The sequence below is a fragment of the Struthio camelus genome, chromosome 10 (genome assembly GCF_040807025.1).
Source record: "Struthio camelus isolate bStrCam1 chromosome 10, bStrCam1.hap1, whole genome shotgun sequence".
In the NCBI taxonomy this organism is placed as follows: Eukaryota; Metazoa; Chordata; class Aves; order Struthioniformes; family Struthionidae; genus Struthio; species Struthio camelus.
Window position 1 is genome coordinate 3,911,582 of NC_090951.1, and position 20,930 is coordinate 3,932,511.

General features: G+C 43.4%; 1 protein-coding gene across 2 annotated transcripts; it reads right to left on the minus strand.

Annotated features, from left to right (window-relative positions):
- Positions 1 to 3,541: 3,541 nt before the first annotated feature.
- Positions 3,542 to 19,106, minus strand: MTHFSD (methenyltetrahydrofolate synthetase domain containing). Of its 2 annotated transcripts, none has more exons than XM_068955943.1 (8): positions 18,992 to 19,106; positions 18,692 to 18,795; positions 17,139 to 17,252; positions 16,431 to 16,544; positions 14,271 to 14,361; positions 13,288 to 13,400; positions 12,943 to 13,068; positions 3,542 to 4,607 (listed from the first exon to the last, which is right to left on the minus strand). In XM_068955943.1, the coding sequence occupies exons 1-8, from the start codon at positions 19,017 to 19,019 to the stop codon at positions 4,092 to 4,094; spliced, it is 1,206 nt and encodes a 401-aa protein (XP_068812044.1). In that variant the 5' UTR covers positions 19,020 to 19,106; the 3' UTR covers positions 3,542 to 4,091. The 2 variants fall into 2 exon arrangements, with proteins under 2 accessions (XP_068812044.1, XP_068812045.1); XM_068955944.1 differs by lacking the exon at positions 17,139 to 17,252 and adding an exon at positions 17,301 to 17,414 and having other exon boundaries at positions 18,992 to 19,084.
- Positions 19,107 to 20,930: the final 1,824 nt, after the last annotated feature.

Below are 20,930 nucleotides of genomic sequence, written 5' to 3' on the forward strand. Positions count from 1 at the left end.
CCTGAGATGAGGCAAAAACTGTACCCGTGCATACATAGCCAAGTTCAACCCAGGCTCTAGCTGCAGAATGACAAATACAACTGGCACAAAATGAAGAGTTATCACTACAGTAAAGGTTCTCATCTTTAAAGCCTGTTAATTTAAACTGTAAACTCTTTACAGCGTGGAATTTCTAGTTTGGTTGTTGGTAAAACATTTTGCATGGTCCAGTCAGAGCCAGAGTAAAACACAAGCAGGCTTCAGTTCCTCAAATTTCATCAAGAGATCAGCGTCTAAGGATTCACCAAGTATTACATTTCATTTGTGTGGATTCAGAGGAAAGTCATAATGACTCAAGTATAACTGATGTCTTCCTGAGCATGCAGAGAGCCTGAAACAACAGATCTAACAGATGCAAACTGCCCCATTCACTTTTTCTTCAAAATTTGCTCTCTCCCTCAAGTAGGAACGTGGTCAGCCCGCAAGAAAAAAATCCACATCACACAGCTAACAAAGCCAGAAAACCAAGTAGTAGTGTGCCTCCAGCAGTCTTGTATTATTTCATTAAATAACAATTTAGCATCTTGCATTGTAACGAGCAACTTTACAAAAAAGCAGTAAGGGCCCCATTCTTGCCCTGGCTTCCCTTGCTGTCCAAGACAAAAAAAAATCTCATTGACTTTCAAGCGTGCAAGGGTCAAAGTCCTACTAAAATGTGTAAATACATGATGTATTTCAGAAAGCATGAGGTACATCATCTCCCTCACACAAAAGCTTACAGACCAGCTTTGATGCACATCCTGTGTGGCTTTTTTTTTTTTTTTTTTTAAACAGAACTTAGGTTCCTACAACATCGATTCTTGTTTTCACTGTGTGAATCCTATAGCAACCCATATGTGGCAGAATATTCTTTATGGCTTGTCATCTTTAAAAGGAAGATGGTATGTTCTTGAGTCATATTTGCTAAGAAAAAAAACCTAATGAAACCAAGCAGGCTGACATAAACAAGTAGGTCACAGTAAGGATTTTAGGGCAGTCTAATCTTCTGATTTCTGAGGACTAGTGTTTTGTCTTCACGTAACTTCACAACTTCTCATTACTAACCTTATGCAAAAGCTCTGAACCATGGAGAACTTTCTGCAGCTTCAGGCTTTATCTTCAACAGCTGCCTGTACTAATTCCTTTCCTGAAGATTGCTGCTCTTGAAGCAGAGATGACAGAAAAACTTGTACCTGCACCTCAGTTGCTACTGATTAGCTGAAACTGCTGACACAGATGGGTTTGCAACAGGCTGCCAAACTGACCTGGAGCAGCTGCTATCTTGAATTAAGAACCCATTTTAATGGCTTCAAGATGGCAAGGCCCAAAGGATGTTACATTTATTAACAACCTGAATCAAAAATGACTGCTTAAGTTGGAAAGACAATATCGTAGCATCAGTAGCATTATTCCAGTCCATGCAAAGTGCTAATGAATAGTCTGTTAACTTAAGTTTGTGGCAATTATTATTATTATTTTTTTCCCCCCTGAAGCATACCTTTGTCTAGTTAATATCTTTCCAGCAGCCTGATTTGGACTGTTAATTACCTACTAGGAAGGTAACAAGATACTACTTATTACTGTGAAATCTGGCCTTGCAACACACAAGATGGAAAAAAAGTGACTTAGACACAAATCTAGCATAACTCATGTTACACGTTGAACACGGAACCAAAACTGCGAAGAGAAAAAGCATCAAGAGAAGCTAGATCCAGCTATGTTTGTCCAAACAAAACTGGCGACCTACGGCATATGATGTTGAGAGCAAAGTAAAGAGATGCAACACTAGTATGTGCATGATAACCTTATATTAGCAGAAGACCAGACTAAATTCCTCTGTTTCACTGCTTTTAGAGGTTCGTTGATCTTAAACTATGTGTTGTGGCTTCTGGCAATCAAAACTCAGACTTGCCACAGTACCAGGATTAGCAGGAAGAAAATTGCTAAAGTACTTTCAAATATGTATTTACATATAAATGCAAAGTACTTCTCACTTATGAATTTCCTTTGACTAGTTCTGCCTCAGTAAAAAACACAAAGCCATTCTCTCCAGTGGTCAACAGTGGTTATTCTTATCTGTATTGAAACTTTAGGCATTAAGAAAGGAAATAAGACAGCATAAGGAATTCCTGCAAATATGATCAGAGCAGGCTGGTTCAATCTGCAATACAACAGGGGAAGTTTGAGATGATGGAAATTTTCATTAGCAGAATAACTACTTTTTAACTGGTCATTCTTGGGCATCTTCGCCAGAGCATGCAGTATTATAAGAATCAAAGAGCATACCAAATGACCATGTTATTTCATTTGCAGTCATTTGGAGAAGGGGTGATGTCTGGGTTTTTTTTTTTTTTTTTTTTTTTTTTGCTTTTCCTTTCTCTACTTTTTAAGCTTATGCTGTAATAAGTCTGTTCAAGTGGTAACATAACCCGACTCAGCCATGAAGTGCACAACTGCTGAAACAAGATAGAGGACTCTGCAGTGCTTATGTTTGATAAGTTATACTGAAAATAATTTTGAGCTGGAAGAAAAGAGAGCATTTGAGAACATAGCAGTACTTCCTGAGAAGGCCCTCCCCTTTGTTGACCTTACAAGAAGTTGAAGCAATGCTTTGCTTGAGCTGCTGTGCCCAGAGCACATGATAACGCTGAGAACATTTTATTTAATACTGTACGAAATGTCTGACCCTTGAGGCATAATAACGTGCTTAAAATATACTTAACAGTACCCTCTGACTAAAAAAAATGTTTCCAACTCATACTTAAAAAAAAATCCATTTAGATGCTTATTTTGACTGTGCGCCCAGCATCAATGGCAAAAGTGCTTCTGTTTAGAAAGGATGGTTCAGCCAAAATTCAACTTGTTTTTCAGGAATAAGGAACTGAAGAAAAAAATATAATAAAAGCCATACCAAATAAATCATCATTCAGCTTTACTTTGTAAGTGAATAATCATGTGCGTGCAAGTCTTGCTGTTCAAGCTAGCACTTTCCTATAAAGAAAACTTTCCGGTGCTGCTGCTCTCTAACACTCACCACCCTCTGATGTTGTGGGTGCAGAAAGACCACATTGGTAGTCAAAGGCACAACACGAATAAGCTCTGCTACTCTCTCCAGTAACTTTTCAAACTCCTCAGTACCTGACTAGTCACCAGCAAGTTTTGACCATGGTCTGTCTGCTTTTCATTTCTGCTGCAATAATTACATTAACGTAATTTCACTAAGGCAATGGAGTTGCACCAAACTATAGGAGACAACAATCAGGACAAATATCTAGCTTTTAAGTCTATACATCCAGGAAAGAGGCACCTAAAGCATTTTGGGGAAAGGTAGGGAATAAAAATTGGTATTTGCTTTCATCTCCCAGACTGAAATAAGGTTTAGAGAGGGTTGAATTAACACAAGAAACCTGAGAAGGGGCTACCCTCTTTTCCACCTGATGTTAGTAGCTATTACAGGACTCAGTGGCTGAGCCATGTAGAAATAATATTTCAGAATGTTTCTTCAAGAGCACAAAAATGGGAATCTCCTTCCTCATTTTTATTAAAAAAAAAAAAAGTTGAGAACTTCTAAAAGGCAAAATCCATTTCTCAGCAAGCAAAATTGTAATCCTTCAAATAGCTTTTCAGCTGTTGACTTTTGAACTCACAGCTACAAATTTGCAAGTACACTCTGTAGGTGACAAGAGATAACCATCTCACTACATGTGGCTGCACATGGCTACCAAAGGGCATGGTTTTCATCCAGGCTTAACAAATGAGCACAGAAAACAGCAAAGCAACCCAATGCCAATGGAAAACAAAAGCACAACATGTGGGTACTTTGTGGATAACTGTTTAGAGAAGCGGCCCTTCTGTCATCCATCCTTGTAAATTCACTTTGGGTATACAACTGCAGAAATTAGACAGGCAAGTCAGCAGTGATATCTGTGCCTCATTTGTTTGAAAAGTTAGCTTTGTACTTTGTTGTTCAGCCTGCAGAAGTCAGAGGATGTACTAATATCCTTGAAAATTTAGGTTGGCTTCTCACAAAACAATGAAAACATGTCTTTTTTTTTTTCCTCCTTTATTCACGTTCACTTCTGACTATTGATTTCTACTTGCCCTTTGTTTCTCTGATTCTTGGCCAGCTCAACTCGCAAAGTATTACCCCCAAGGCTCAAGCCTTTCAAAGAGGATACAGCACTCTCCGCGGCTGCTTTATCCTTGTAATCGAGAAAAGCCCTGTGCTGTGCTCCTTGCCAATTCAGTCGTAAAGGAGTTGCATGGATTTCCCTTAAAACATATTTCAGTTCGCTCACTCTTGTACTGGGAGGTATATTCCCCACATACACAGTAGTAAGCACGCCAGATCCCTCTAATCTGGGACTTAAAGAATTGCTTTCAACATATTGTTGTTTTAGTTGAGCTGAGCCCGTTGCAGCCTGCGGTCTTGTATTTTCAGCCGTTGCCTTCTCATTTAACGCTGCTGGTTTGTCAGCATTTGCCAAGCCTGGATGTTCGTCTTTGAGGGTAACGTCTTTGCCTGCCTGCTTCTCTCTGTATCGAAGACTCTTTAGGATAGGGATTTTTCCCAGCATCTCATAGCTGACCTAAAAAAAAAAAAAAATAAAAAAGTTGAGTTTTCTCTCCTTCTGGAAAAAGGAAAAGACCATCAGGACCACTTTGTACCATAAAAATAGGGGAACCTTATTATATTGTTGCCACTCGGGACTCTAGAGCATTCAAAACGTTACTAATTGCTGGCCTTAGTTGCTCCCTAAATTGCTCCATTAGTTGCTCTGAAGTTGCTCCCTAAATACACAATCTAAGACAAAAAATAAACATTAGTTACTCTTTATGCAAACTGCACAATGTAGATCCAGCAGGAAAAATCAAAACCAAACTCAGAGCTATTAGATTTTGACATTTATTTATCGGGGTGCGTTCAGATTTGCATTCTCCCTGTTATCCGTTAATATTTGTTTTGACCAAGGGCCTGTGCTCCTGCTCTGGCAAAGTCTTACATGCCTACAATTCATCAAACCATCAGGCACTTTCTTTCTGCAGACCTCCTCGCTTTCTTTTCCCCCCCAAAACAGGATATCCCATAGGCTGGGTCATACAATGGGGAGGGACCACGGTATTAGCCTGCAGCTGGGGACCATGCTTTCTAGCAGGGCTCCGATGAGTGTGGGCCCAGCTGGGGGCACATTCTCTGGTTGTGGCACCTCACCACAGCCTCCCTTCTTAACATTTGACTTCATACACCACCCACAGCTGCTCATCAGAGCCCACACCAGTCTGCTGTGTAGGATCACAGAGCGGGAAAGTGCCCTGACACTATACTTCAAAACTGTGAACCCCCTATCCCTCCACCAGCCCTGGTTCATAAGCAGCTTTTCTGGAAGGGCTCTTCCTCTCAACAGCTGAACCCTATCAATCTCAGGCATGAGATGCCCCAGGCTGCACTCCATGACTGGCAGGAAACTCAATGGTTCCCTAGTTAATGTGGTCTAACTCTTGGCTTGCAGACCGCTGTTGGAAGGAGGAATAATTCATACTTGGCTGCTGGACAGGCAGAACATCCATCAACACAAGACCCAATTCGTAAATTTAGGGAGCAAAACAGAGCACAGAGAAGAGATGCCCAAGCTAGCAGAGATCAAGTTAGCAGCCCACACAGTGTGAGCACACCACTCTAACAGGGTACTGCACCCAAACTTACAAGCCACAACTCTCAGCAGGCTGCACAAGCATACCCTGGCTAGAATATGCTTGCATATCTCTTTTTTCCTCAGACTCCCTGAATTCCTGGTTTTACAATTACAGTCCGGGTGAGTTTGGATCTAGCTCACCACACAGTATCTAAAATTTAATGATCTTCAGGGAAAGGAGCCCAGTTCTGAAAGTGACTGAAGTAAAACAGAAAAGAGGGTACGGGGAACGTTAGGTAAAAGGAAAGCCAGTCAAGAGAAGTTTCTTAAACGTTTCCAGGGCTCCTCTTCTGAGGAGCAAACAGGCAGGCTTTATTTCAGGCAGAAACTAAATCAAAATATACCTTTACATCAAGTACAGCCTAGCTCCATCTTGTTAATGTAAGATCAAGCAGCAGAACAGAGCTAACCAGCATAGGCAGAGTTTGCCACCATTCTGCCACACTGCAGATCCAGAGTCAAGGTGTTTTGAATCAGATCCTTCAAACAAGCAAACTTTATGATTGAGAATTTCTGTACAAAACTGGCCTGATCTGGCAGCCAGTACAGAGAGGCAAGGACTTCCTCTGGGACTCAGGGAGCCTCAGTGTTCTGAAAGGTACATGCCATTTTCAGATTTTGAAGAGTTATTGCTCTACGGACTCTTGGACTGATTTGTTTTTCTCAGCCAAGAATTCAGACGGCTGCGTTTGACAGCAAACTCCCCTTCCCTGGGCAATACAACATCAAACCAATGGCTGAAGCCATCTTATGTTGTTTTTACTGGCCAACAATTAGGAACATTTGTTGTCCTCTGACAAATTTCTATGTGAAATGTAAGCTCTATGCTAATTAAACCAAACAGGAAAAACATTTTTCTATTCTCATGCAACTAATCACTCCTGGGTCCAAAGCACAACCTCAACCTATTACCAAGTGCATGTACAGTTCCTTTCATCCTGAAATTAAGCATAGTTCCTGACATACAGACTAGGTGTTTACTTAGAAAGATCAACGCTACCAAGGGTAAGCCCTCATCACTTTGTAGGCTACGGGAATCAATGAGATGAGCATTGAGAGGCCAGTCAAACTCCAGTCCTTCAAGGACAAACTGAGGAGATGATGTAGGCAGGCCCAGGGCCAGCATGCTCTCTAACAGAGATTTCAACTGGCCAGGCTTCAACACGGCCTCTCCTCGCACCAAAGCGATCAGCAGTTTCTGACATTAAAATAAACGGAGCTCTTGGAGCTACTTTTCCAGACTGCCCTGCAAACTCAGGAAGATGCTGTTACAATAGTATATGTGTATCCATAGAAAACTAGTTCATATGTCTTATCAAAGCTGAAGTTCTGATCATTAAACAAGACCACAAGGTGAACCTATCATTACTTTAAATTTATCCCTGTGTAGAAATACTAGTAAGTATGATATCAAAGAAACAAAGGCAATTGATTTGGCACTCAGATTTGTTTGCAATGGAAAATACTCTGTTTAAAAAAAAAAAAAAAGAGAGAAGAAAACATCCTACATCAGATAAGTTCCTACACTGTCAATCAGCATCTTTCTGACAGAAAAAGAGATAGAGGATTTTGCCTTAAGGGCTGTTTTCACTGGGGTCTATAACAATCTTTCAGCTGGGTGAAAGCTTTCAAACCCTTTCAAACCCCTGTTTTATCTTTTTCCTCTAACTTTTATGGCAAGGAAAGGCAGGAACAGTTTGGAATTTCAGAGTACCATTTCAACAAACCAACTCACCACCTTTTTGGGGTTGCAGGGGGTGGGAGACAAAAGGGCAAAGGGGGCAGCGGGTAGCACAGGAGAGGAAAAAGTTTGCTCTGCTCAGCTGCAAAATACTAAACAAGAAAACTCTTCTGTGGTAGTACAATGTGTTGCTAATTACAATCACGCAAGAAGTTTCTTTTGTCTTGTGAATTGTAGAGAATTGCAATGATTTATTTCCATGTGGAGAGAGTCCAAAGATATTCCTCCTCTCTTTCAAAAAAGCTGCACGTTTCTTGGTCCCGTGCCGGCTGGTCACTCCTCCCCAGCCTTGCCTAGTGATTAGAGCTAAGCCAGCATCCAGGGGACTTGGGTTCTGCTGCAAGTCTTCTTGATCCCATCATGCAGACCTGGGCAACCCTAGTGGCTGAGGCTTCTCCCCTTGCCCTCTCCCTTCTCCCCCCCCCCCCCCCCCCCGCCCCCATAAAGTTAAGGCCAAACTATTTATTGATGTTTGTAAACTTTGGATTGAGTGCTGGGCTGTAGTTAAATGATTGGCTTTGGCAGTGAAGCCAGTTGAAGAAGTTTCCTATTATCCCTCGACCACCAATTACCAGTCCAGTTCCATATTTCAGCCCTCTGGGGCTGGCCAACACAAAAATACTTGTGGATCTGCGCTGTAAACTCAGTAACTGAAGTGATTCAGGTTAAAAATAACTCCACCAAAGGCAATTAATCATTTAACAATCCTGCCTACTCCCTGCCATAGTTGGGAGAGCCTTGGGGAAAGAGGACAGCAGGGTAGAGGAATTCTTCTGGCACACAATTACCAAGCTATGGGAAAGGAGCGGAGAAGGGAAACGTGGCCCCTTTCTGACAGAAACCTGAAGAAAACAAAGTCTGGCTTGCTGACTGCCAATACAAATCTCCTAGCACTTAACCCTGAGCATCCACTCTTATGACACCTGATTTGGTCCCAAAACCATGTAGTGGCAGATGGACTTCTGCAGCATCTCTGCTGGAACATCAAGAGCTCTCTTCAACCTCTGTTATTCCAGAACAGTGAACATAGCCACTTTCAATATTTTTCTGGGGAAAATGAAAGATGTGTTTGTCCTCTGACAGAATGAGTAATGCTGACCCCTGATACTGCACAGGCCAAGCCAAACATCACTTTGATTTCCCTGGCAGCAAAGGCAGCACAGTTTTGATGTACAGCAGATGCAGGAAGGACAGCTATAGAATGGAGAGCATGCTGGATCTGCTGTTTAATTCTGCTCCACAAAACTATTGATCCGTGTGCCCAAATGAAGAGAGGGAAAGGTGGTTCAGGATGGAGACAGACACTGCTGCCGAGCAGAAGGCTGAGAAAGAGACCTAACAATCTCTAGCAGAGCAGATCCAGCAGCCCTTTCAAGTCCTGAAGCTAGTAAGCTGAAAGAGTTTGCATCGTTGCCCATCCTGGAGTACGTCTAACCCTAGACTCCTTAAAAGGCATCCAGAACAGAGCCCACTTCTTGTGCTCTCTCCTTAATGAGCTACTTGTTTCAATGAGCACTGAGTTCATAGGGGTTTAAAGTGGTGGCACAGACAAAGCCAAGACAGCTAAGGACAGGCCAGCGCAGTCACACATTTTATCATTCATTTGCACAGAATGTCCAAATATGTGCACGCAATCCAAGGGCATAGTTCTAGGAGCTGGCAGCCCATGAAGTCTGCTGGTGTCCCGCAGGAGAAAGCAACTTATGCAACCCACATTTGGAATCCATCAGCTAAAACTGCCTCCATGGGCTCTGTAGCAAGGATCAGATTTGCAAAGGTGTTGAGATGTTTATCCATGCATGGAAGCACTCTCTGCTCATGCCGTCCCTCCAAAAAAAACCCTTGGCTAAACTGACAATCATCATCTTACGGCCAAGCTGTGTCCCTGATAGAGGTTTTGTTAGCTTGGGTGCGTGAACTCTTTTGAGCCCCGAAACAACATTATTTTATTCTCCAAGTATTCTAGCACAGACCTGCATCAAAAGCTGCTGGCTGTCAGATACTGTCTCTGCCATCAGGTACTAAACTCTTTCAGCGTCATACCCAGGAATTCCTGCCTGGTTCACTTCATTTTGGGAAAAATCTTCTCCTCCTTCTATTAAATTCTCAGCAAAAGAAAAAAAAAAGAAAAAAGAAAAAGAGGAAATGCTTGCTAGATTCTAGTTTTTTTTCTACCAGCTACTCTCATTTCCCTCTTCATGACCCCAAATATTTTAATTGGTCTGTATAGTTTCAATTTAAAATAAGCACAGCACAAAATAACTTCATAATTGTGACAAACGTAATAGACAGTGTCGCAGATAAAGATCACAGCTACCCATACAAAATACTAAGTGAGAAAGTAAGTCGCTTCATGAATTTAGAGTTCCCAGAAACAATGGGTTAGATTTTCAAGAGACAAAGCCAAATAATTCTCTGTTGGCATCCAGATAAATTAGCCAAGTTTTCCAGCATGCTCAGTTCTTAGCAGCTTTTGCTCTGCTTCAAGAACACTTACTGATTTTTGAAACTCTGAACTCAGACGTAGAAAGTTTCTCCCCTCACACACTCCAGTTTTACCTTCATATTTAACAGTGTTTCTAGAGCATCTAGCACTGACTTTAATAATGCATCTTTGACATCAGTAATACTGTATTTCTGTTAAAATAGCTATATTACTTGGAAGTCAGCTTTTCTTGGAATCAGCTTTTCCATGATAAAAATCACAGCATGCAATTCACATCATCTTGTTTGGAAAAAAACATACTACCTTGACAGCAAGAACAATCTCAGCTGGAAATTCTGCACTGGGGGGACCTGAGAGGAGGCAACTGAGGGTAAATCATGCCAAATACCCCAAGAGCTACAAATCAGTTACTGACAGAGTAAAACGTATTTACACTTATCTCCATACCTGACTTACTGCTTCCTTCCTATGTAGCCTATAACAAACAAAAACACTCCAAGAAAATACAGTACTACTATGAGCACAGAAATTTAGCCTGAAGATGTCTGTTTGCTGCATAAGTAACTTTTCACCTCTTGTGAGCTGAGAACTGAACACATGTATATGTGGCTATTTGTCCTAACAGTTTGACACAAAGAACAACCCTTAGCGGTAATCCCATGTTTGCAAACTTCTTTAATTTAAAGTCTTAAAGCATTGTCTTCCTTGATCCAGTCATGTTCCTCAAGGATGAACTTTTCTGCAATGTATTTTACACATCACGCATCTTAACAATACAGTTAAGCTACTTTCTGTTGTCAAAACACCCTATTTAGAAGTGGGGTACTTATTTACTCTCTGCCTCTTGGTGCATTTAATTTTGCTCAGAGGAACAGGAATGCAATAGCAAAGCCAGGATTCAAAGGAAAAAAGGATGTAGAAACAAGCATGAAAAGCCTATAGACAAACGTTTAAATAGCAAGAATCAAATCCTGCATTTTTAACACCTTGACTATTAAGTAGACCTCCCACCTTCAAGACTCTCTGCAGCAGTTGATCACGTTTACTTGCACAACCACAAACAAAACATATACAAGTTGCTCAGTTCCCTATGAAAGAATAATGCAACCTGTTTTCTCTTCATATGGACAAGATACTTGGTTCTTGTTTCAAAATAATGGAAACATAATGATTATCCTAGCTTTTGAGTAGTAGTTCTCCAATGTTCCTACCTAATTGCATCAAGCCCTACAGAACTGCTAAAAACTGGATCCTCTAATTTTTAGATGTTAAATCAACATTCAAAAGTTTAGATAACGGCTCAATCATATAACACACACTGGTCTCACTCAGAGCTGTAGGAAATTCAGTGAGAGCTGTATTTTTCAGATAATGCCCACAAACGTGGAGATCACTCCAGGAAAAAGAAAAAAAAAAGCTTCATTGTAACATGCAAACTTCTAAAAAAACAGAATGTCTCAAGCTTTAGGTATGACTCAACTAAAGACCTCCTGAAGCTTTAAATACAAGCACAAAGGAGTTGTGACAAATACTTCACAAGCTTATGAAGCATGTATCGTAACATTGATCTTGAATTTTTCTCCGAAGAAACGCAAAGGTAATAGTGAATGTAATACATTGCTTGGGGACTGCCTGACTTTTCAAGAGTGGCACAAGCTCCACAAAGGACCCTGCAAGAGACTGTGTTCCACAGACCTTTGAAGAACGCCACTAGTAAAGTTCCCTTTAGAAGAAGGAGGGGGAAAAAGTCTTAGCAAGGCCACTCACAGAGACTAAATTCTGACGCTAAGAAAGACAGAGTGTGATCAAAAGTATGTTGGCAAGATGCACGGGGCACAAGGGGTAAGTGCTCAAAACAATTACTTTCAATAATATTCAAAAAAAAGATTATGATTCCAAAATAATTCAATGGAAAAAATGCACTAGTACAGACAGAGCTTTTATTTTTATATTTTTAACCTCAAATCCTCAACCACAGTCAGGGTAAATTACTCTCCCACCATCTGAATAAAAATAGTACTGGCTAGAACTGTTTGTTGTAGATACGTTACCTTAACAAATTTAACTCCTCTTTTTACTGTTTGTTAAGCACTTGCCAAGCAACTCTTGATTTCCCTAGAAGTATTCACTAGTATTTCCCTAGTGGTTTCTGCAAGACAACGGCAAACTATTCCTCGTTTTAGTGTTCATACTGTTACCCAATCATGTTGGATTTCATCTGCTCCTTAACTGGATGATTTTTAGGAATGAAAATCTAATGACAAAGGAAAAGTTTTTCCCAGCATGAATTTCCACTAAGAGCATTTATTAAACACCTTTGTGAAGCCATTTGTTAAACTGCTTAGGTTTCTGACAAGCTTTGGAAAAAAAAAAAAAAAACCCCACAAAACAGTGATTCAATGATTAAAATGAAATGATTAATAAATGTACCAAGTCACTGTGCCTCCACCTGAAAACGAGCTCCAGCCACAAATAACGCATCGTTTGAAAGTTGATCCCATTTATTCACTATGCATACAGCAATGTACCAGCCACTAGGTCATGCTTTTCTTACAGAAATGGAGCAGCACATATTCCACCCACTCCACACTGTCTAGTGCCATAAAGTTCTCTATGGCACTGTCTCCAAAAAATGAAGAGAACCAATTTTAATCAGCATTCAGGAATAACACACATAAGGTGAGGCAGCTGCTCAGCTTCTTGTAGTCACTTGAAATATAACGGTCTATAGAAACTACGTCTATCTTAAAAATCCATGGACAATGTTTCCTGTGACTCTCGCCCTATAATCCAGTTGACAAAGCAACCTCAGCTTCAAAAAAAACATACTTTTCCTCTTCACTATTACCAGTTACAAACAGCTGAACATAAAATGTTTTTTCTCAGTTTCATCTGGCAAACATATTTGTTCCTTTTTCAAGTATTTCTCATAGGAGAAAAATATTTTTAGTTGTGATTTTCCCCAGGGATCATTGAAGAAAAAAATCGAGGACTCATCAACCGAATTTTGGTACCAATAGGCCCCCTTTAGCAGGGTAACTTGCCTTATGCCATATTATTCCTTGTGGTTTCAATCGTTTGCAGTCAGTCTTGATAGTTCTTGTTGGAGTGAGTATATAATCCACTGTTAAATCATGGTCATCAAGAAGCTCTTCTGCTATGTCGACGACCTACAAGGAACATGAAATACGGTAAACAGTTAAAAACAAGTTCACTAAAATTATGCATCATTCCTGATGTCTTGCAACACACCAAAATCTCTAACTGATAGTGGAAACAAAGTAAAGATGCTATGCCAAAATCAACCAAGTTTTTTTCTTCAGGTGGACCGCTGAGTAGCACACAATTCTGACTCTTTAAAACTCTTGCGAGTGAACATTTTAACTTACCTGGCAGTCATGCACAATAGTAATTACAGGTGTATCCTTCTGGACTGCACCCATTGACACCATCATTGCATACTCCATGTCTGCATAACCTTCCCCTTTTCCAATTCTCCAGCCTAAAACAAAAGCAAACAGTGATAGTAAACACAGAACAGTGGAGCTGAGAGGATGGTTACTGTCAAAAGCGTGCAACTGAACTGACAGTCTGCAACAGATAAAGCAAGCACGGAGTTGTAACTTGGGAGAATTTCAGAGCAGCTTCTCTACACTGACTGCAGCTTTCCTTAGGATTAGCAATGAAATTAAAAGAGAACAGTTTTATTGAACACCTGAAGGATCCCAGGAGCCTGCAACTCAGGACAAATTTGTGAGGAGAACAAAATCTGATCCAATTTGGTTAAAATGGAAGCCTATTTACTAACCTTAATTAGAGCCATCTACTCATGTCAAACATACATCAACTTCGCATGCGCGAAAGGAATCTGGGTCACATACAAAGAGGATTTTATTTCTAGGCAATGGATAAAGGTGACAGAAAAAATATTCTGCCACCAGCTGGTCCACAAAAATACTAGAAAATGCAAAATTTTTCCCCAAAAGAGGCACTGAATCAGCAGCTGCAACAGCTGCCCTTTCACACTCCCCTGCTCTGAGGGGATTATCTGAACAGGGAGCCCACCTCGCTCACACTGTGCTTGCCTGAAAAGTTCCACTGAAGGCCAGAACGCTGGCCTGCATGCTCTAAAGCACACTAGCACACTGCTGTACGCCCACTACATCTTGGTGTCATTGTTGTGAAGCAGGCACTGATTCTTCCCGGTCAGACTGAGATCAATAATTTGTCACACAGAAGAGACTGAACTCCAGACAGTGATCCAGTTCCAAAGAGATGTTTAGGCCTGCCAAAAGGAGCACGTAGCCTACTGAAATTTATGAATCACAGTATAGCACCCACCTTCTGAAAAGCTTACAAGACTTTATTGTACCTTTTTCAGAGACAGCCACTGATCCTACAACCACCAAGTCCACTCGTGCTTTCCCATCAAGACCTATAGGCACACTGTATTCTTTTACACCCTGCAACAACAACAAAAAAAACACTTTAAGATTGCAGAGTACTGAATCTCCCAACCAGTGAGGCAGAAATCAAGAATATTTTGATAAAACCAAATAGCTCAAGTTTCAAGGTGTTTCACCCACATATAGCAAAATTACACATTTCTGAAGAGTTATTCGCTAGAGAATCCCAGAATACATTTTCTACTACAGTGATGAAAATTTTGGCACACTTCAAAGAGTGTTGTGCAGGCTGGGCACTTAGATTTTGAAACCCTAGATTGGGCATCTCTTTTTGAAAATGATGGCAAGTGAAACTTTTTACCCTAATACTGCTACCAACTGGGTGATAGTCATATGTAGATTCCTTCCCCTGAGGAACTTGAGAGTGCTGCAAATTCTTAATTTAACTCCCACGTATAAATCATGAAGCTCAGTTTAGACACAGCCAACTACAGCACAGAGATGTTAAGTTGCTTGTCTGAAGTTACACAAACAGCTTTGCTGAAGCACAACCAGGAACACAATCTGTTTCATGCTGTATCCACTGCACTGACAGTTTCTCCACACATGTATCATTAAACACATCTTCCAAAGCTGCCTACACGTTCCCCAACAATCTGAGGAGTGACCATCATTCAGGATGTGCCACTGCCAAGCTAAGCTATCTTTGCCGAAACCGTCTAAGACACTAATGAACGGAAAAAACACACTGTTCCTGATAAGTGGAAAGAAATACCTTACTCAACCCCGTCTTCCTTTCCCACCCCACTTTTCTTCCCTTTCAGGCTCTTCTTGCACAGAATTTGTGCAGAAAATATTCTTTAAAAAGGGCAGAAGTTAAACTGTTTCACTTTAGCTTCCAAACTTCAGGGTTTTAGGACTTTTAAAGAAAAAAAATCTTGAGATTTATTTTATGACTCTTAATATAGGTGTACAGGGTGACATAAATCATCCTCACACCAACTCAACCTCGGCCTAAACTAATCTTTGCGATAAAAGGCCACATATTTTCAGTTTAGAGCACAAAAACAAAGAGATCAGTAATTTGTGGCTGACTCACTCTATCAGTAATAATACTCACTACCCACTTCACAGCAGTGTGGTAAGAATTGTTTGCACAACGCTTTGTAAATACAAATTGCTAATAGCAGTTATTCATTAGCATGCCTGCTTGGGGGGAAAACAGACACGTGCTGGCAAGATCATTGACGAGATACAAGGCCTGAAGTAGGTCAAAAGAAAGGTCTCTTTCAAAAGTGCTCTTCAACCCTGAAAAGCTTAATTAGTTAATTACTGTAGTAGAACTTCTAACAAAGAAACTCTCTAACAATTACCATCCATTTACAATCCTCAGCTGAATACAGGATTACTGCAGGAACTTTACTGCTTTTAGCTAGAGATAAATTAAGGAATAAAACCTATATAGTTGGCCTATTCATTCTGTACAAGTCGTATTCTTACATTAAATATAAGAGGCACATAAAATAATGCAGAATTCTCTGCCAAATGAGCTTAGCTATGCAGTATGACACTTCAACACCAGAGGGCAGCAACATACCACATTTCAAAAGAAAACTGTTAGGTGCACAACCAGCACTGTTGCATCTCAATTGAAGCAAATGACAGAATTAATATTTCTTTAGACTCAGGATTCTAAAAGAACTGACTTTTCCTACTTAGTACATCTAACATTTTATCGATCAGATTAGGCAAAAACTATACATGCTAAAATATTTTTCCTTCTGGGATTCACCAGCTCAAAATTGCAGAAGAAAATAGAAGTAATGTCCACTAGAGCTTAAGGATTTAGTTCATCTATGAAAGTTGCTCATAACGGTCCAAAAAACATTCACTAACTATAGATATCATTGTACTGGTAAGTAAAATAATGGTGAAAAAATAAGTTGCGTGAGGATTTAAGTACTAACAAAAAATGTATTCGTGGTGGATGTGTACACAAAATGGGAATAACATACTAGTAGAACAATATTTCACGTAGCACCTGGTATTCCAACTTCTACTTAGACTGCCATAATTCAACACTCTTCCACATATTAATTCAGACTTCCCCCATTTTTTATTCCTACTTGAGATGTTGCACATATCCGTAGGATTTCCTTAGTTGCACCTGAAGGTGGAACAATCTTATTAAACAGCCCAGTTCTCAAACGCGGTGTTGGAACCAACAGTGTCTTCCTTGCCTGTGGAACAAAAGAAGTTACCACGTCACAAAGAGTGGACTCATCTTACACTAAAAATACCAGGAAAAATAAGTTTATTGTCCCGTAGGTCTCCATGCAGGCAACTACCTTATTTGCTATAGAGTAGTTAATATTGTTTGTACAGTGCTGGTAGATGAAGCCTCTCAGTAGAGTAAAATTTCATAATTTTTTTTTTAAAGGAAACAGATGACAAGACATACCTATTAGTCCAAAGAGGACAATACACAAACAAGTTACGCATGATAACAAGCTAGCGAACGCTCATTGCTCTGGGGCAAGTCTGTCACACATTCATCTGATGATAAACGTAAGGCAGTATGAAGCAGCTACCGCGTACATTTCTGGGAACAAGAACACAAAGACAGTGAACCAGGTGTTGCTCCACGTAAACACCAAAACCCTAAACACACCTTTGCCATTTGCCAAAAAGGCAAAGACATCCTTACATGAGCAGCCTCATAAGGCTTAGTACTAGTAAAACTCCCGTAGAAGAGATGCCAGGTGTTGACCAAAAGATGCTGTGAGTTACATTACTGTCCCACTCCTCCTCAGGGGTGCAAAGCTGCTCATTACCTGCAGTGCAGCTAGCCGAACACCTTCTAGAGGTTTGTCAGGATCCACTTTAATCTCCCTTGCTCTGCTGAACACATCGAGCCCTTTAATAGCGCAACAAGCCTGGTGAGACCCCTGCATGAAAAAATGAATTAAGACAGACAAGCGAATACACTGACTTACTTCCAGGGTTAGAAAGCGAGCATTCTTCTGGGGAGCATCAGGGTTTATTTTTACAGTACTGGCAGCTTTGAATTCCTGTAAACTCAGAAGCCTTGTTGCAGCATGGGAAGCACCCTGTTTTCATAAGATATCAGCACATCAGCAAGGAGTTTAAAGCAGAGATGGAAAACCTCTACTGTCTCATCAAGCAGAGAGGCTGATTTCCCCAGATGTAAAGTGTGAGGGACATATTGCTCATTTTGTGATATTTTCTATGGGAAACTTTCACATACCCCTAACCGCTGCTGGACTTGACTAATATCTTGCAGGCCTCAGAGAAAGGGGAGCCCAAGTACATTCACGCTGCCTAACTTCAGCTTCATTTGTACCTAACTCAAAGCTGGAGGCCAGTTTCTCTTTTAGTCAATGAATACAGATAGATTCTTCTGAACACAAGTCGCAGCCAGAGACTCTTTCAGATGAGCCACTTTCTGGACAAGGCTTTCTCTTTCTAGAGATTAAACAGATCTCAGAAGATTCATTTCTTAACCGAGTAAGGTGAAAAAGCACATGTTTTCCCCACTTAGATCTTTCAACTCAGATATCCTTTTGCTTGAGGAGGAAAATAAAGTCTCAGGCTCCTTCCACTTGAGCACCTTCTCTACCTCAAGGCCAACGCTGCTCTTGTGATACTAAAGCAGTACTTCTGCCAGTCTCTTGGGCAAAAGCAGAGCTGCTCATGGGCGAACAACACCCAGTACGTATCCTCTCAATGCTATTACGGTTGTCATTTCTTCCATGTACAGCAGATACGAGCTTCACACCTTAGGCCTCGATCAAAACAGACAGTAAAGCCCTGATCTAAGTAACGGAGCATTTGGAAACCTTCCTATTTCTTCCTCCCACCATTAACTAAGAACATAGGGCAGCTGGGGCAGGAGGAAGGGCTCTCCCACCACTGCCCAGCACTAACTTCAGCACCATTCACAACTGAGCTGCACGTTGTATGTTCCTAGGCCAAGCGCTGGAACACGGGTGACCTCAGCTCTCTCTCCCAACGGACCTGCTGAAGGCCTTGGATGGGCAAATTTAATTCCGAACGCCTCCATTTCCCCCCTGCGCCCCATAAATACACTTACTCCCCTCGAGAAAGCGTGTTGCTATCTACCGACTGAAACGCAGCGCCCGCCTGCCGCAGGTGTCTGCGCGTACTCAGTCGCTGCAAAGTCGGTTTCCCCGCCGCTGGCGTGGCGGAGAGGTGGTGGTGGCGGCGGCGGTGGGGAGGGGGCTGTTCTCCGGTTCTCGGCCACCCTCCGCCCGCGCTGCTTCGCGGCCCTACTGCGGGCGCCGCCGTGACAGGCCGGGGGGGGGGGGGTTGGGGGGGAGGTGCGGGCGGCCGCAGCTCGCCGTACCTCGAAGTTGGGGATGCGGTGGTGCACGGGCCGCGGGAAGGCGGCCAGGCCGCTCGCCTCCAGGTAGTCCCACACCTGCTGCCGGACGTCCCACTTGGAGGCACCTGCGGGAGGGCGGGCAGAGCTCAGGGCGGCGGCGCCGGGGCCGGGGCCGGGGCCGGGGCCGGGGAGCCGCCGCCGCCGCCACCCGCCCGCCGCGCGGCCCCTCCCCCGCCCCTAACGGCCGCGCCCAACGGCCGCGCCTCCAACGGCCGCGCCCCTTAACGGGCCACGCCCCCTCCGCGCGCCCCCTGCGCTCACCCGCGCGCAGCCGCGCGGCCCCCTCCATGCCGGCGCGGCACAGGCCGAGGGGAGGGGAGGGAGGGAGGGAGGGGCCGCCGCGCCAGGCTCCGCCCCTTCCCGCCTTGTGCGCGGCTACGGTGGCGTGCAGCGGACAAAAAGCGCCCAACTCAAAGCGTGTGTGTGTGTTTGGGGGGGGGGGTGTGATTTCTGCCCCGATCGGAATTATGACTCTTAGCGGAATGCTTCGTTTAAACAGATTACCCTCCCGTGACTTTCCCAATGTGCTGTGCTTGGCTCCTTTTCCCTTTCTTAAATGCCTCCGCTGGTGGGCAGCTCCGCAGCCGTGACCCGGCGGTCGGCCGTGCCTGCCCGCCTGCCGGGCCTCGGCCGGAGCGGGGCTAGGCCTCGTCGGCCCCAAAATCCGGAGCGCCGTGTCGCCCTCCTTCCTCGACCTCAGGCACACAGCGGGACGTGCCGTACCGCTGCTTTCGAAGCCGGAGTCGCGGCGAGCTGCTGTTTAAAAAAATGAGAACGCGAGCGTAGCCCCGAAAGTTGTAAAAATACCGTGGTCTCGCTGTCCATCGCCTGTCCTATCTGTGGGGGGGAGGGAAAGGGGGACACTTTGCATAAAATAAAGTCCCAAATCAGTTGTTTTTCCTTTTAAATTTGGCCGGTCGTGAATATCCAGCTTTTACAAGGGATTTCGGATGTCCCAGCCTTCGGGAAGCGCGCTCCTCGCTTGCGCTGGATAGGCCAGCGAGCGGTTAATCCGCGTGGTTCATTATTTATAGAATTAATGTATTCACCAATTACTCCGCGAAGACGGAGAGCGCTGAGAATCCGGACGTTCCCGCGTGGAGAGGAATAGAAGGGTCATGGGAAACAATGAAGCGGAGGGTTATTTTAAAGGGTGCTGGGGAAGGGGGAGACGGCCGATGGATCTGGCTCCTCGTCGGCCTGGCTGGGATGCCACCGATACGCATCCACGGTCGGGAGCGACTGTTGCTCTGCCAGCCGAACGGCGGGACGAATTAGGATGCTCTTCTCTGAGCAGTTGCAGATGTATAGCCGGGCGGATGCAAACGTATTTTCTCCGCTGCCGGCGATTGCTGAGCTGTTTTTCACAGCGCACATGGAAGGCCAGGGCTCCGCCGGGCGCAGGAGTCTTTCCCCCTCCGTTTTCCGAGCTTGGATTAATACCAACGTATGGGGCTAAATGCTCTGGAACAGCTGCAATACGCCTGGGCTTCACCTTTCCGCTGAAATCCCTAGTAAGCGTTCAAAGAAAGTGCTCAGAGCCCCAGTCCTGCAACGGGGTGCATTTAGGAAGAGCCTTTTCCCTACCTCCGAGTGCTGCTGGAGCCAGTGGGAATCCGTCCAGGCATAATAGACCACCCATGCGGAGCAGGGCCTGAGCGTTTGAAGCTCATTCCTCTACTTCCTACTCACGGAAAACTCCCAGTGACTTTGATATCTCTTTGGGGAGCTGGGGATTGGGCCTTTGGTGAGCAATTTACAGCCGCTCTTTAATTCGGAGCCGCTCTTTGTGCTCCCAGCTGAGGAAGCGGAGGCTCGCGAGACACCGTGCTCGTTCCCGGACTCGGGGGGTCGGCGTGTACGGACCCGTCTCAGGGAGCCCACCCCGGCCCTCCTTTGGGAGACCCTGGTGTCGGGGTCGAACCCTCTCCGGCCATGAGGCTTGGGGACCCCCCAAATCACCGCGCTGCAGCTTGTGAGATTCGAGTCTCTGCTCTGCCGGATGCTCTTCCTCCTCTCATTTAAGGAAGGGAAAGTGAGTAATGTAGCAACGGAGCTGTGACAATTAATGCATTAACAACCATGAGGGGCTCGTATCCAACCAGACCACCTACACCTCTCTGCAGCCTCCATGCAAGACAGTAGAGTTGTTCCTTACATGCACTTGGCTTCCAAAAAAGGGCCTGAGACAGCTTTGTAG